The sequence below is a fragment of the Urocitellus parryii genome, chromosome 13 (genome assembly GCF_045843805.1).
Source record: "Urocitellus parryii isolate mUroPar1 chromosome 13, mUroPar1.hap1, whole genome shotgun sequence".
Classification (NCBI taxonomy): domain Eukaryota; kingdom Metazoa; phylum Chordata; class Mammalia; order Rodentia; family Sciuridae; genus Urocitellus; species Urocitellus parryii.
Window position 1 is genome coordinate 16,982,728 of NC_135543.1, and position 15,329 is coordinate 16,998,056.

General features: G+C 42.4%; 1 protein-coding gene across 8 annotated transcripts in view; it reads right to left on the minus strand.

The window, feature by feature from the left end:
• Nedd4l (NEDD4 like E3 ubiquitin protein ligase) overlaps nt 1-15,329 on the minus strand; it is a 304,029-nt gene that overhangs the window by 117,717 nt on the left and 170,983 nt on the right. For 6 of the 8 annotated variants that reach the window (XM_026393204.2, XM_026393203.2, XM_026393201.2 and 3 more), the window contains exon 1: nt 13,889-15,269. The exons of the other annotated variants lie outside the window; for them this stretch is intronic. In XM_026393204.2, the coding sequence (XP_026248989.2) occupies nt 13,889-15,022 (1,134 nt within the window). In that variant the 5' untranslated portion in view covers nt 15,023-15,269. Of the gene's footprint in view, nt 1-13,888; nt 15,270-15,329 lie in introns of those variants that run through there. 8 annotated transcript variants of the gene reach the window in all.

Consider the following 15,329-nt stretch of genomic DNA (forward strand, 5'->3'; position numbering starts at 1 on the left):
CCAGGTACTATGCTAAGCAGTTGGCATACGTTATGCCATTGAATTCTTAGATCCAATCTTATAATAATCTGAGTCTAGAAATGCTTCAAAAGGACAAAGAAGGGTAAGTCAGTACAGAGAGATGGGGAAGGAAGACAAGGCAGATCATTAAGTACTTCACTCAAGAAGGTAACTACTAAGCCCTTGGCCCCTGACTTTATAAGCAATGTTAACTCCTTCTGAGTCCTTAACAGAGGAAAAGCAGCAGGTGAGGGAGGGAGGGAGGGAGGGGGTCTCTGATGAGCAAGAAAAATGAGAAGACGACCATCAGCAGCACACATCCCAAGGATCACAGGGGTCTGAGAAGGTCAATGTAGAAGCAAGACCCGCCCCCCACCTCACCAGGCCCCACAGCAAGATCACAGTCCTTGTTTACATGAGGAATGACTAGTGCTCACAACAGACCACAGCTACGAGGGTGACGGTGACTCAGAAGACTGTTGGATGTGCTTGGGATGTTCTACTTATGAAGGCATGAAAGAGAGCAACTGAACGATGTGAACTATTGGCCAATCTGAAAGACGAGCTGTCCCTGGGCAGTCCACCTGCAGACAACTCAACATGACCTAGATTTGGCTCTACTTAACAAACCCCATGAGGGTGTGGCAGGAAGAACTATGGTTCGGGCATCAGGCCACCTGAGGTCCAAGCTCTGCGGCCATCTTCCTGTGTGCCCCTGCACAAGTGACCATACTATAGTCTAAAAAGTGACCCAGGGACCCTTTTGTGTCCTTTTCATTTTTAATATTCTTCTTTAAATACTATAAGAAATTACCTCTTGACCCTTCTCTGAAATTCATGACAATCTGACAAGTGGCCACCTCTTTCAAGAAGTGGAGTTTTCAAAAGCCACAAAAATGCACTCAGCTAATATTTGCAGCAGGAAGACATTTTAGTTACTTGGAGAAAAGGTATTTGCACACAAGCTGTAACAGGATAGACCGGTCTTGCCACGGCTAGAACTGGAATCTCACTTTTACCGATTTCTTGCAGTTTGAAACGGAGGAGAAAATTAATCCTTTCATTTCTATGCTATTTTGGGACATAAGCTCTTTTATTTATGTTTTGCAAATAACTCAACTGGAACACTCTGTTGCTCTGAATGCATAGGTATTGTCCAAGCTCACCTGAATGGAAATTTATTTTGTGGACCACTGAGCCACAAAATAAACAGCTCATTTTTTAAGAGGCAGCAAGAGGTACTACTCCAGGTGTGGTACAGGAGGATCTCAGTCTCTTAATGCTCTTCTCTGCCCAAGACCTTGGTGTGCCCGTGAGCTGGAAGGACCGCTCCGCTCCCCTCATGGAAACCCTCCTGCAGCCCAACTCTACAAAATGTAGAGTTAGTGGTGATGAAGGAGGCACAAGACTAGCCTCCAGAATCGGTATCTGCACCAACAGTTTCACTCAAAAGATTCTTAGGTTGTTAGTGGCATCAACTTCTTAAGCTAGTCATTCTCAGCCCTGATGCATATCAGTGTCACCCAGGGACCCTCCTGGTGGCATGCACCCTCACCCCTCCACCATCAATAAATCCACTCTGTCTCTGAGAGCTTTCATCATGGCTGGACAATCAAAATCAGTAAAATTACTTTTATCCATTTTGCACTCCTTGTTAGAATCTATTTCACTAACAGATCAACCTGTTAATTGGAAGAAATATCAATACATTAAAATGAAAAAGTCTGACTACCAGTGACTTGCAGGGAGCAGAAGGTTAATACTTAATCCTTTCTGCTCCATCAAACCATTTAAACACCATTCTGAATGCAGGGTGGGGGAACCAAAAAGCCCTTCAATACTCTGAAATATGTACATGGGCCTGCCATCTTGAGAGTTTATAAGCAATGACTTATTAAACCTGGATCTGTATTCTATAGGTATCTCACTACTGCTGCCTCCCAAACATACTGCCTCCCACTCTCCCTCCCCGCTTCTTCCCCACTTCCTCACTTTAGCCAAATCTTCCTGCATCTGTTGTGCCTGGCAACACACACCAACATTCCAGCACATGTCACCTGGCCACTGACAGAAGATTGCAACATAACAGGCCAAAAAAGAAACCTGTTCAAAAGGCAGAACAATTTTTAGAGAGGTTCCTGTGAGCGAGGGAAGATCCCTTGAGCTGAAGGTTCAGGTATGGTACGGGAGGATCTCAGTCTCTTAATGCTCTTCTCTGCCCAAGACCTTGGTGTGCCCCTGAGCTGGAAGGACCACTCCCCTCCCTCATGGAAACCCTCTTGCAGCCCAAATGCAGAACCTCTGCACAAGCCTCATTTCTTCAGTTCAAGGAAATCTGAGGAAAACCTGTCTGTAGCCACTGTATGACGCCCACAGAACTTCAATCCAGAGGGTGATGTCTGCTCCTCTCCTTTGTTTAAATCTATATTACAAGGAAAATCTTCAGCAGCTGAGACAAAGGAGCACCTGGTTCCTTAGCAGTGACTTAAGATTCCCTTGCCCACCTCTATTCACGTCTTCTCCATAACTGAGGTTGTGTGCATGTGCTCATCCTCACATCCTCTGCCAATCCAGAAAATGCATGACAAACCAGGAGACAAAACCCAATGACCCCACGATCTGAGGAAAACATGCAAAAACCTTGCCCTCAGGAAACACCCCAAAAAGGTCTGCCTCTCTCAGGGTGAAGCTTGCAGGATAAATGAGCTATTTTAAAAGCTGTGGATCTGCTTTGTAGCCCACACATTATTCATCAATGGACAATATGTCTTATAATAAATGCAATCTGCAAATCAGAAGCAGACTCTCTGGTACAAAGCTACAAAAATACATCCACCCACGTCCTGGCATGACACAAGCAGCAGAAAGCATCTTGAAATAACCCTTCCTTAGGGAGCACAAAAGCTTCCCATTTTCTAGGCATTGCAACATGAAAAAGACAGGCTAAGAGCTAAGGTGAGAGAACTGCAAATTATCCCTGGCATCCAGGGGGGATGTGTGTGTGAGTGTGCATGCATAGCACAGACCAGGGACCAGGGACCAGGCTCTGCCACCCTTGAGGCAACATGAGCTACTACAATAGCCTCTCCAGCTGGCTCCAAGCTCCTCCTGTGTTGCCTTCCCCGTCAGTATAATGGCCAGTGTGGTCTGTCCTTCCTCTGCTCAAACCCCTCCTGTTCCCTTCTGCCCCACACACTCCACAGGGGCCTTTCTGACCTGGACATCCCAGGACCACTTCTCCTCCAGAGCTTCACCTCTGTCCCTGTTCACCCAACTCCAGCTCATTGCCATTCCTCCTACTCTAGGCACAGGAAAGTGCAAGACCTTCGCACTCACCCATCCCTCAGTCAGGCATGATCTCCTTCCTCCTGGCCATCCTCTCGGCCTGCCCATATCACCTAAGGGAGGTCATCTGTTGCTCTCATGTAAGCCTCAACCTGGCCCACTCCACAGCCCCCACCCCCATTCTCTAACTCTCTTCCTCGTCTCACAGTAATTCTCACAACTTATTCTGCCTCCCTGTTACCAGAATGGAGGCTACCAGAAGGCAGGTTTCTTCTATTCACTGCTGTGTACCCAGAATGGGGCAAGGGACCCGGCAGGCAGTTGGGAGCTCAGCAAATTCCTTTAGCGACTCTTTATACCTCATCTATAGAGCTGTCTGATGGATCTCCAGAGGGCCACCCAGGGAAGTTCAACGCATTTGTTCAAGCAGCAAAAAAAATAGTTTCCTCTATGAGAAAGGAGAAGTTCCCCCCCTGTGCTGGGGATGGACCCCAGGGCCTTGTGCATGCTAAACAAGGGCTCTACCATCGAGCTACACCCCCAGCTCAACAGGGGGATTTTTAGGCAAGGTTTAAATAAATATTATGATTGCATGAGTCAGAATCACATGACCATCTCCTTCACCCAGACACCCCAATACACAGGCACTGGGATAGATCATCACCTCAAACCACCCAGGTTCTCTCTGCTCCTTTCTGAGGACATGGGCATCAGGGTGGGATCTACCTTTACTTCATTGCCCGAGCTCTGCAGAGGAGGGATGTTCAATACAGAGGTACTAGCGAGTGAGGGAAGGGCCCCAATTCAGATTTCTCTCACTTAAAACCACACATACCTACAACACAACCTTCTTTCAAAAAGCATACCCCTCCTTAGTGCTTGATGAGAAAAGACCCTAAGCTTTTTACTCTCCTAGATCAAGGTATTTTTCTAGATTAAGCAACTACGTGCTTCTTGTTTCTTTCTATGTCCCCTTTTCCAAGCTTTTTCAGTAAAGTCTGGCTTCTGGAGAGTCACAGAAAGACCTCTACTGGATTATGGCTAAGTCAGAGTCCTTGCTGCAGTGTAACCTGGGCGCCCCCCAGTTGGCCAGTATTGTTTTCTGGTTTTCCTGTTCTTGGGTTAGATGAGGGCTCTCTGGGCCCAGCAAACCACCTGAGATAACAGCTCGTTTGTGCATAGCTCCTGTTTTCCCACAAAATAACCTGCTTCTTGGGGATAGGAATGAGACCCACACCCCCCAAAGTCTAGTTACCCCCTTCCAAAGTTTAAAATGTCCAACATCTCTCTGCCATGAAACAGCTAACCTCTTTTTCAGAGGTCATCTTAGAGACCCAAAGCCTCAAATTCCTTGGGAACTTTCTCAGTTATATTTTCTTAAGTGATTCTAGCATTATACCATCAGGCCATGGGCCTTCATTCAAAGAATATGAGTCTCTTATGGTTCTTGATTTTAAAATATGAAACGTGGCGACGCTTTAAAAAAATTAAGCTCCAGGATTAAGTGGCAATATAAATGCAGGAGATTAATTCCTGACAATTACAATATTTTAAATAATTATATAAACTTCAGAGAAGCATATTCTTGTGACAGTAGGGTTTTTGTAAGTAAAAACAATGTGACAGATCAAATACCAGTCGACCTATTCCATATATGTCTGAGCTGAAATGAAAATTTCAAATTTTAAAATTCTAGGTGACAGATACATTGAAGGAAAGACTGAAAGGGCACTCATTTTTCAAAAGGTGTCATGGCTGAGACCTGGATGTTACTGCACAATCATCAAGCCAATGTAATAGCAGCTGGTACTTTGAAAAAGATTTCTCTCCATCCATCTACTTTATGGAAAGCAAACCTACATTAAAAGCAGAGAATAAACATCTTAATAAAGGCTTCTGCCTAGATTTGTAACTTTGTTTCAATTCACTTCATTTGCCACTAGCAACTTCAGTATACTATTTTCATTCTCTAATTCTACATTTTTATTATGTTTTTGTAACATAAAAGGTGCAAAAGGTGCAAGTTAGAGCTGTTTTTTTCTGCCTCCATTGTTATCCTTGTGTTCCTGACACACATGTATTTCCTAGAACAGGGATGGGAAAGTCAGAAGTGTAGGGGAGCTCAGCATTTTTATAGTATTTACTAGAACTTTTAATATATAGATAAGAATTCACTGGCAAAAATATGCATATAGAATTATTGGTACCAAAAGATATACTATATGAGAAATTCAATAATATTGAGGAAAAACAACTCTTGTTTTCCTTTTTCATAGTTCATAAGTCTAATATTTTTATATGGCTTATCCTGTCCAACTTTTCTTTGTGATTTCCTTTTCTGCTTCTAATGTTAGGATTTTACCATCCTTCAATTTTAACTGCTTCTTATTCTATGATCGTGGCACATTTTAAATAAATTTTTAAAATTTTAACCATGAACTTAATTTGATGCTTGGCGAGGTGTTTTGTTGTTGTTCAATCTAAATGCATACTCTTTAAATATATGAACTCTAAATAGTTAAGATAACATTTCCCACATCCTAATGCAGGGCAAAGATCAGTATTTTCTTATATAAATGTCATTTACAAACAAGAAGAACTGCAGGAAGTATTTAAAATATTCATTTCTTTAGTTCTTCAGGATAAATTCTCCACTGCACACATAAACGGTGAACTGTCAACCTTGCTCATCTCTGTTCGAGTTATGCTCCTCCAGTACGATATTGCAATCAAGGTGACAGTTATCTGCTACACCATCCGATGGCAGGAACTGAGTGCTGGTATTTCTTGCTGCTCAACCCAGCCCAGGCAGGCATGTAGAGATCATCTCTGAAGAGGGTGCCGGCAAGAAAGAAATTCATCTAAGACTGCAACCAGCGGATGAAAAGCAGAGAGGTGTTCTTGCGGAAAGCTACACCCAAAAATTCTTCAGCGACATTTCACAGTACAAAATGATTTCATGATACCTGTTAATCACGAACAAGGCAATTCTTGGGCAAACACAGTCACCACATCTCTGGCAGTCACTTCCACTTTCAGTTCTCCATCAGGGCGTCTCTTATTGACCCCACTGAGACGAATCTGGTTCTCTCTGAGGATGCAGTTCCAGACTCCATGACATCGCTCCTGCCTCTCTGGCCAGTGTGAAAGCAGTCTGTCACTCCCTGCCTGTTGGGTGTCAGGCTTGCTTAGAGCCTGCTCCCAGGAACAAAGGCGTTCTCTGGATGGACCTCACAAATTCAGTTGTCCTATCTGTGAGCCTGAAAGCTCCACACCAGGTTCCCAAATGTCTATCTCCACTATCAAGAAGGTCATCACTTCACATGCAGCAGTTATTCAAATTATTGGATACTTGAGGCAAAAATAATATCCCCTATGTTGCCAAAGTTATGCCCTCATATTCTTTCATGTTCAAAATTAAAGGAACCGGACTACATAATAATTCAAAGCAACTCAACACTATTTTATGAAATTAACATAAAAAACGACTCCTGCACACATTAGCTGAAGAAAACTGCCATCCTATGGGATGGAAAGCAGGCATACCTTTTGGTAATGTAATTTCAATGCAGGGTGCAAGCACAAGGCATCCTGAGCCTTGGCATCTGGGCTCCCCAATAATAATACATGCTGATGGGTATATTCGGCATTGGATCAGCATTTTTAAAAAACAATTTCTACTAATAAAAGAGGTTAAGTCACTTTCAATATTGAAACTAAATCAAAATGTTTGTAGCTATGTCACAATTTGGTATATCTTTAATCAAGTGTAAAGCACAATCAATAAGGTTATATCAGATACACTTAAACTATTTTAACTCACAGGGAAGTTGATACCAAAGAATCCCAGAGCATTCTGTTAGTTTACTATATTCAACTGGGGACCACATTCCTTAAGAAAGCCAGGGGATAAGTCAGTTCTGCAATGAAACTCTTAGCCTGGAAAAACTCCCACGTTTGGGGGCTCAGGATGTAGCTCTGTGGTGGAGTGCTTGCCTAGCACGTATGAGGGCTCTGGGTTTGATCCTCAGCACCATATAAGAATAAATAAAGGTCCATAGACATCTTGAAATATTTAAAAAATATATATAGGTATTGCCTCCATCTGCAACTAAAACAATAGAAACCAACAAAAACCTCCCAGGTTTGAAGAAGTGGTAGGAGGAGTTTAGAAAGTACATTTCTATATTTCTATTCCATCTCAACTTTTCTATTCAACTCAATTGGTAAAATCTAGACCAAAGTCATTTGTTTCCTCCTTATCAAGAGGTAAATGCCTGGTCCTGCATTTTAAAAGAATGAGAAAAACCTCTCAAGGCCTATGATTATGAACTTTTAAAAGAAGTCTTTCAAGGAAACAAATCAATTATGACATATGGGTCACTAATTATGTTTTAAGAGTACAATTCTTGACTGACTTATAGAAAGGGACTTCAAATCTATCAGGAACTATTTGAATCATCAAGGACTTTCAAGCTGACTGAGACCCTGGCCAACCTGACCTCCCAGAAAGAGGTAGACAAGATGATGAAGGATGCCCCGGGGCTGGCAACAGATGCCTCAAAGTTACTACATGAGGAAGTAAAAGCCACTGGACTCGCTGTCATCCATAAAAACTGGCCATGTACTCTAGAGACCTGGGAAAAGCAGAACTTCCTGGGAAATTTTTGGTCTCTTGCTACCTGGCAGAGTTTTGTCGATTCTCCCGAGTACATGGCATAATAATCAACATTAACAGACATGGAGAATGGTTTCAAAGAACTAGGTAGGCTGGGCAGGCACTGAAGGAACGGATATAAAGTAACTGAATTCAAAATGTAGCACAACTGTCAAAACCCAGGAAAGCAGGGCTCCTTCCTTCCAGCTTCTGATACCTTCATTTCATGGCCTTCATGGAAAGTTTTGAACACTTGATTCAGAAGTGTCAGAACAGGCTATGCTGCTAAAATGAGCCATGTATAAAAAGCAGGCTTCTTGAAATTTAATCTACTCCCCTCCTCCATCCTGAAAACTGAACTTCCTGTTATAATATGGTTATCCTAGGGACACTCAGACTCAGGACACAACACGACAACAGCCAGGCCATCAGGGACTTACTTTCAGGCCCACTCACAATAGGCCACTTGTCACATTTATTTATCCTCCTTTGTATCCCAGGCTGCCCAAGTAGGCCACAGCAGAATAACCATGAGATTATTATTATTATTTTTTAAAGGAAATTCCACTGAGAATATTATGCATTCATGCTACACAGAGTCAAGATTGTTCCTAAAAACCTTTCCATACTCTCCTTTGGTCCAGAAACTCAAATATTTTAGCTAATATTTTCTACCCTCCATCCTTTTAGTCCTAATTCAATTTCTCAATCTGGAAAGGAATATACATAGCAGGTGGGCTCTGTTTTGGAGTGCTCTCTTATAGAGGATAAGGAATAAATGCTATGCTACTTGGTGAGAATTAGAAGAACTAGAAGATGGCAGATACGATTAAAAAAAAAAAAAAAAGCTCTGAATAATCACCAGCTAATTCTGGATTGGGTTTTCCCAAGCTTCTTTTGACATTTGCAAAAGAAACAGATATTCTGGTACCCATGCACCGAATCAACAGGTTCAACACCATCAATGAATTTTATTTTTTCCCTTTTGCAAATGTCTTGGTGGTGTAATTAAGAGTTAAAAGGAAAAAAAAGTCTTTAGGCTAATTTCTCTTACCAATAATAATATGCAATTATTTTTATTTAAAAGTCTGCTTGATCATTTGAAGTTGGCACAAGTAGCATTACTTGGATTAGGCTTGACTACACAAAAATATCCATCAACTTCAGAAACATTCAACACTTATAAAATTTTAAAATGATTTTGACAGAATAAATTCCTTCTGGTCTTGTTAACTATTATGTAGGGACAGAAAATTTCTTACTGATATGTATTATAAAATTGGAAATTTCAATGACCAAGAACTCTGCCTCAGGTGTGGCCAAAGCAGCTGTGACATTTATGAAAGCCCTTTGGAAGGATCTAATAAAGCATATTCCCCACATATGTTCCTTGTGTTTAAGTCATGATATAAAAATTTCATACAGAAAACAAACCTAAATCACTGGAAACCAATTATATATAGCAAAATAACATGGTAAATCTATGTAGGAAATGCAGTTTAAATGTTTTTCAGGTTTCAAAAAATTAATATTGCAAATATTATCAATGGTCTTCTACGAAGCATAGCTCACAAGTCAATTCTTTTCAAGGATAACATCACCACAGGGCAGTGTCAAGGACAAAGATGAATGACCAGAGGGTGGCAGAAAAGACATCAAAGCTGGTTATTAAAGTTAACATTTCATAAATGCATGCTGTCCTTGTGTTTAATGCCATGAGGATCAAAAACTGTTCAAGCCAACCTGATTAACTTCGTAGGGTAAGGACTTGTACGCTTAGCTCATGACCAGGTGCTGCTGCTATAATGCTGCCTCATTCAGACCTAACTAAGCCTGGCTAGCAACCCAGGAGCTGGGTTTGTTTGGTTAGTTTTTGGTGAAGGAACCCTGAAAACTGGACATTTTGTTCTCATTAGACTGAAAAGGGAGTAGCTACCCAAGGACCCAAAGCCAGTAATTGGTCAAAGCTGCTTTTTGGGTCTCCAAAACCATCTCTTCCATTAGATCAGTGGTGCATGGCATCAAAATGAGTTACCTCCAAACTTTTCAGCAAAAAGTCACATCCCAAGAAGCATTAAAACTGCTTGTTGAAGCCATGCTTTTTTAAATCATGCAAATATGTGTGTGCATTATATAAATATGCGTTATACATGTGTCTACTACACGTACATGTGTCTATTATACATACATGTATAGCATATGCATGCATTGTTATACATGTGTTTATTATACATGAGTATCTTTCATACATATATTAGACATGCATGTGCATTATACATGCACATGTGCATCATACATATGTGTGCCTATTATGTCTATTATGCATACATGTGAGTATTATTATTCACCTATATGTATGTGTAATCAAACATAGGTGTGCATTGCATGCATGTATTAAGCATACACACATGTACATTATCTATTACATATGTATCAGATACATTTATGTATCAGTCACATATGTCTATCATGCATACATGTGTTTTACACATTCACATGTGTGCATTACATGTGTATATATGATTATAAATGTGTATATTATGCATAGGCATATATATCTTACTATATGTATATTTTCTGAAACACTCAAACTAAAATTCCCTCCAAATAAAAACACAGCTTACCTTGTCATAATTTATGTACATACTGTGACACACACACACACACACACACACACACACACACACACACACACACTCACACACACACTCACATAACCCATTCACTAGATAGAATTTATTCTCCAAAACATATGCCCACTGAGGATACTGGAAAGCTCAGAGCACCTGGAAGGGAAGGAATGGAGAGGACACTGCCTTCCTATTCCTATTAGTGTGGGAAGCAGGTGTGATAATTCTTGGTTTTACCCTGTGGGTCTTCCTTCTCCATTTACCTTGAAAACTCTTGTGTCAGCCACAAATTGTGACAGTATGTAAAACTTTTCAATTAACTAGTGTAATACACAGTAGACCTTTAAACACTTAATAATATTAATGGAATTAGAAAACTGGCTCCCCAGGCTTGTAAAATGCAAAGCTTAGCAGTTATTATGCACAGGACAGTATCCAAAGGGGGCACACATGCTATTAAAGGTTGACCCAGCTTCTTCAGAATAACTCTAAGGCAGTTAAGAGGTTTATAATCAAACAAAATAATCCAAGAACTCATTTAAGACAACTAAGTTATTTGTTAAATGACTAGGAATAACATCATACATTGAACAGGTATTTTAAGACTTCTGAATTATTTTAGCTGATTATCACTGATGACTGGAAGAACCAATTCAGCTTTAATGATGGTGGCTGACCTGGTAGAAATCTATCATCACACAGGTTGCCCTGTATTTTTTCTAAGAATCTAGCTGGTTCAGTTTTTGGAGTCATGTTGCATCTTAGATTTACTCATGGCAGAATGTCTAAAAGGCAAAGACAGATAAAAGCAACTTAATCTTGTAGTAAGATCTAAGGCGCAACTTATGAAATTTGAACACATTTGTAAAAGGAATCCTGAAAGGTATTCCCAAATCAAAAAAGATTTCCCATATCATTCCAAAACCAGATTGTAATGGATTTTAGATGTTTCATGCAAATTTAATAATGAAATGCCCTTCTGATCCAGCAGCAGATATTTGAAACGCCGAAAAGGTCTGGTGGCAGCCAGACTGCAGACACCCAAGTGAATGTTTTCCTTCGAGATAAATAAGGCCATGGCAGCTGCTGCCTGTGCCTAACAGCCCTGGGTCCATACGAATCAGGCACAGAGTTGCTGAATGGAACAGATAGTTTTATTACGAGTTTTGATTTAAAAAAAAAAAAAAAAAAAAAAGCTTTGCTTAAGAGAAAACCAGCTTACCTTGTCATAATTTATGTACATATGTGTGTGTATATATGCACACACACACACACACACAACCCATTCACTAGATGGAATTTATTCTCCAAAACCACCTATTTATTCCAGAAATTGTATTTGTAACTTTGTAGAAATTTGCTTTCCACAGCATAAACCTTCCACATTAGAAAAAAACTTCTAAGATTACAAATTAAATATACCAAAAACTTTGTTATTACGTTAGGAACTCCACCCCACATGAGATTTAAAAAAAGGTTCCCCCCCACAGTTACTGGGCATTGACCATTAACCAGAGTGTCCTACCCACTGAGCTATATCCCTAGATATTTATTTTTTAAAATTTTGAGACAGGGTCTCACTAAGTTTATAAGATAATGAGGCTGGCCTCTAACTTGCTATCCCCCTGCCTCAGAATCTCAAGTAGCTGGAATTGCCAGTGTATGCCTCCAAGCCCTACACCAAATGAGATTTTAATCATATAAATGCACTTGCCTTCAACATCTGAACTGCAAAGTAATTTAAGTGTTCAGTAATATAACTGAACATTCAATCTTGATGTAGTAGGTGGTCTAAGTTGGAACTTGTGCTGAACAAAAGGTCTACAAATATGATAATTTCTTGGGGCGGGTTACAAGCTGCTATCCTATCAAAACTCTTTTGCAATTTGTATCGTTGTATAATAGGTGTCATGAGTTCAGACCAAAATAAAGTTATTTCCTTAAAATTGGTTTGAGGTAACAAAAGAAAGTACTTATGTAATGAGAGAAATGAAGAAAAAAATGCATTTGCATTTAGCATCTGATTATACCTTCAAAATGTGAGAAACAATGTTGAAGCAATGATAAAGTTCACTTAAGTCGCAACAAATATTTCTGAACAAAAGCAGTTTAGAACCAAATAATTCTAGAGTAATATCAGCCCCTTGCTTTGAAAGACAATTCACAGATGTAATCCAAACAAAAAGTCCTGTAGACATTTCATCATCACACCGCACAACTAGTAATCACATGGGGTTCAGGAAAAAAATAGCCGATTCAAAATATAAGGTGCTTGTTCTTTAAGGAAACCCTTGATGGCTAGTGATTACCAGTAAAATGAAAACCTGATTAAAGTTTTCATCCTGCTCTCAAACTCTGAAAGCTGCAGAGTCATCACATGCTGGAGGAGTTGGCAGCTGTCTTTCTGTGTTCCATTTCACTGAAAGGGAGCTAGAGAGAACACAGGCACAGCAGAGCCAGAATCTCCGGCAAAGTGTTTGTGTGCACAGCTGGAGGGCACTTACCAGACTGTACACAGCATCCTTGGCTTGGGCACTCCAGTGGGCAGTGTTAAGTTGCACTGCCATGCAACCTGACCATTAATGAGTCCCTGTCACACCTTCCCCTAACCTTGGTCCATTAGCCAATATGCTTCAAAAACACATCTTTCACTGTCCCCAAAGTGACACTACTCTTGCTCTGTATTACCTAATGAGACAAAAATCAAGACAATAAATTATGTAACAAGGACTTGTCACGATCCTCTACAGCAAAAAGGCCATTAGGAAGAACCAAACTTTATATACACTTAAGCATTAAGAGGAAAAACTGGAGCCTTTTATAATATCCTCTCATTTTTATCAGAACTGATTGTTTTGTTATAAAGTGTTGTCCCTGGCTGTATTAGCAAATGGCTTTAAAAATGCTTTCCAACATCAACACGTTCTCACACTGACTTTTTTGGTTTTGGTCAATCTAAGTGTAAGTAATAATTTTTTAAAAAGGCTTTTATTCAGAAGGAAAAATGAGAGAGAGAGAGAGAGAGAGAGAGAGAGAGAGAGAGAGAGAGAGAGAGAGTTTTTCTTAGATTTCTAAAATAGAGCTCTTTAACTTTGAGGACCTAAAGCAAAGATATTTTATAAAAGGCTAACTAGTATTCATGGATCTCTACCAAACACTAGATCGCAAATCATCATTCCAGAGTGGGGCCAAACGTTGGGTTCCACAGGCTAGAAACAGGGAAACTCCCAGAACACAGGATGAAGTTTATTCTAATTATGCCGCAGAAAAACTGAGTAGGAACCTTCCTTTCTGAATGACTTGCACACGGACTTACCAGGGCACTGGCTCCTGGGGAAGCAGGGCTCTTGGTATTCTCCTCCTCGGGATTCTGGGGCTCTTCATCAGGTCCCCGAGTAACAAGAATTCGGAAATGCTGCTGCCCTGCGTTTTGATCTTGCCTGATCTTAAACGTGCACCCTTGACCCTGTGGAGTCCTCTCCATGGAATTCGTCCTACGAATCTCTGGAGCCATCCTGCCAGCCCGAGGTGGCGCCTCTGGGGCTCCCCGGTCTTCTGTGGGGCTCCCCCGCCCTGCTCGGGGCTGGGTAGGGTAAGAAGTGCTCCTCTCCAGCCGAATACGCGGATACCTCACCAACCTGTCGCCCTTTGTGCCGGTGAAGCCAAAATTGAAGTCCCCGCCCAGTCCTGGAGCACCTGGTTGGGGCTGCTGCAACTGGAAGACAAAGCACCGTTTCCCAGAGCTTCCAGAAGCATCTGGAACATGCTGCAAGGACCAACGCCTGGGTTCAGGCGCAGCCGGGCCTGCCTGGCCGTCGGGGCCAAAAGGCAGCAGCCGCACCTGGCGCACATCTGCACTGGAGGCTCGGTGCTGGATGCGAAGGCCGGGGGTGGCCTCCTCGGTGCTGTTGGCTGGACCAGGGCATCGCACGCGGCGACCACATGTGCCATTGACCTGGGGCCCCGGGTCTCGGGCTGCCCTTGGAGGGGAGCTCCCGGGGGTGTCCCCTGGTGAGGGTTCCTGAGAGCTGCTCTGAGACGAGGCTCTTGTGGCCAAGGCAGTGGTGACCTGGTCCCCGAAGTCGGAGGCAGTGCTCGGGGGACGGTCATCAGGGCCTTCCGGTGGCCCGCACCCGTCGGTGGCACCATCAGCGGCCTTGCGCTGCAGGGAGATCTGCACCGAGGAGCTGCGGGTGGGGCGGGCGTCAATGCCCGTGAGCAGCTGCGGGATGAACATGGACGTGCTGCGCTTGAGTGCGCCCACGCCTTCTTGTAGGCCACTGCCACTGTCCTCCCGTCCGTTCTGGGCGAAAGGGTGCGGGCCGCTCCTCCGCGGGAGGGTGTGGAATGCCATGAAAAAGTCGTCTTCTCTCTCCTGGTCTAGGATCTCTGACTCGGGGGCTGTGTTGCTGCGACTAGAGCCAAAATGAAACCGCAGCCGATGGGCCATGGTGACCAGGGGGGCCGGGAGGGAGAGGACGAGCGGCAACAACAAGCCCGGCACTGCCAGAAGTCAAAAACCAACGACACCAACTCCAAGAAAAAGTGTCCCATCTGCCAAACTGTTAGCACTGCCGCACCAAGAGCGACAGATAGCAGAAATAGCCCAAGTGGCAAGCGGCATTCCAGGCATGATTGGATAAGAGCAAAAAGCTCTCATCTACACTGTGACAGAGGGTAGGATGGCCAGAACCACATGACCGCGCTCTCCCCCTCCAATGCCAGCTTGTGGACTCTCTGCAGTTTCCCCCCTCTCC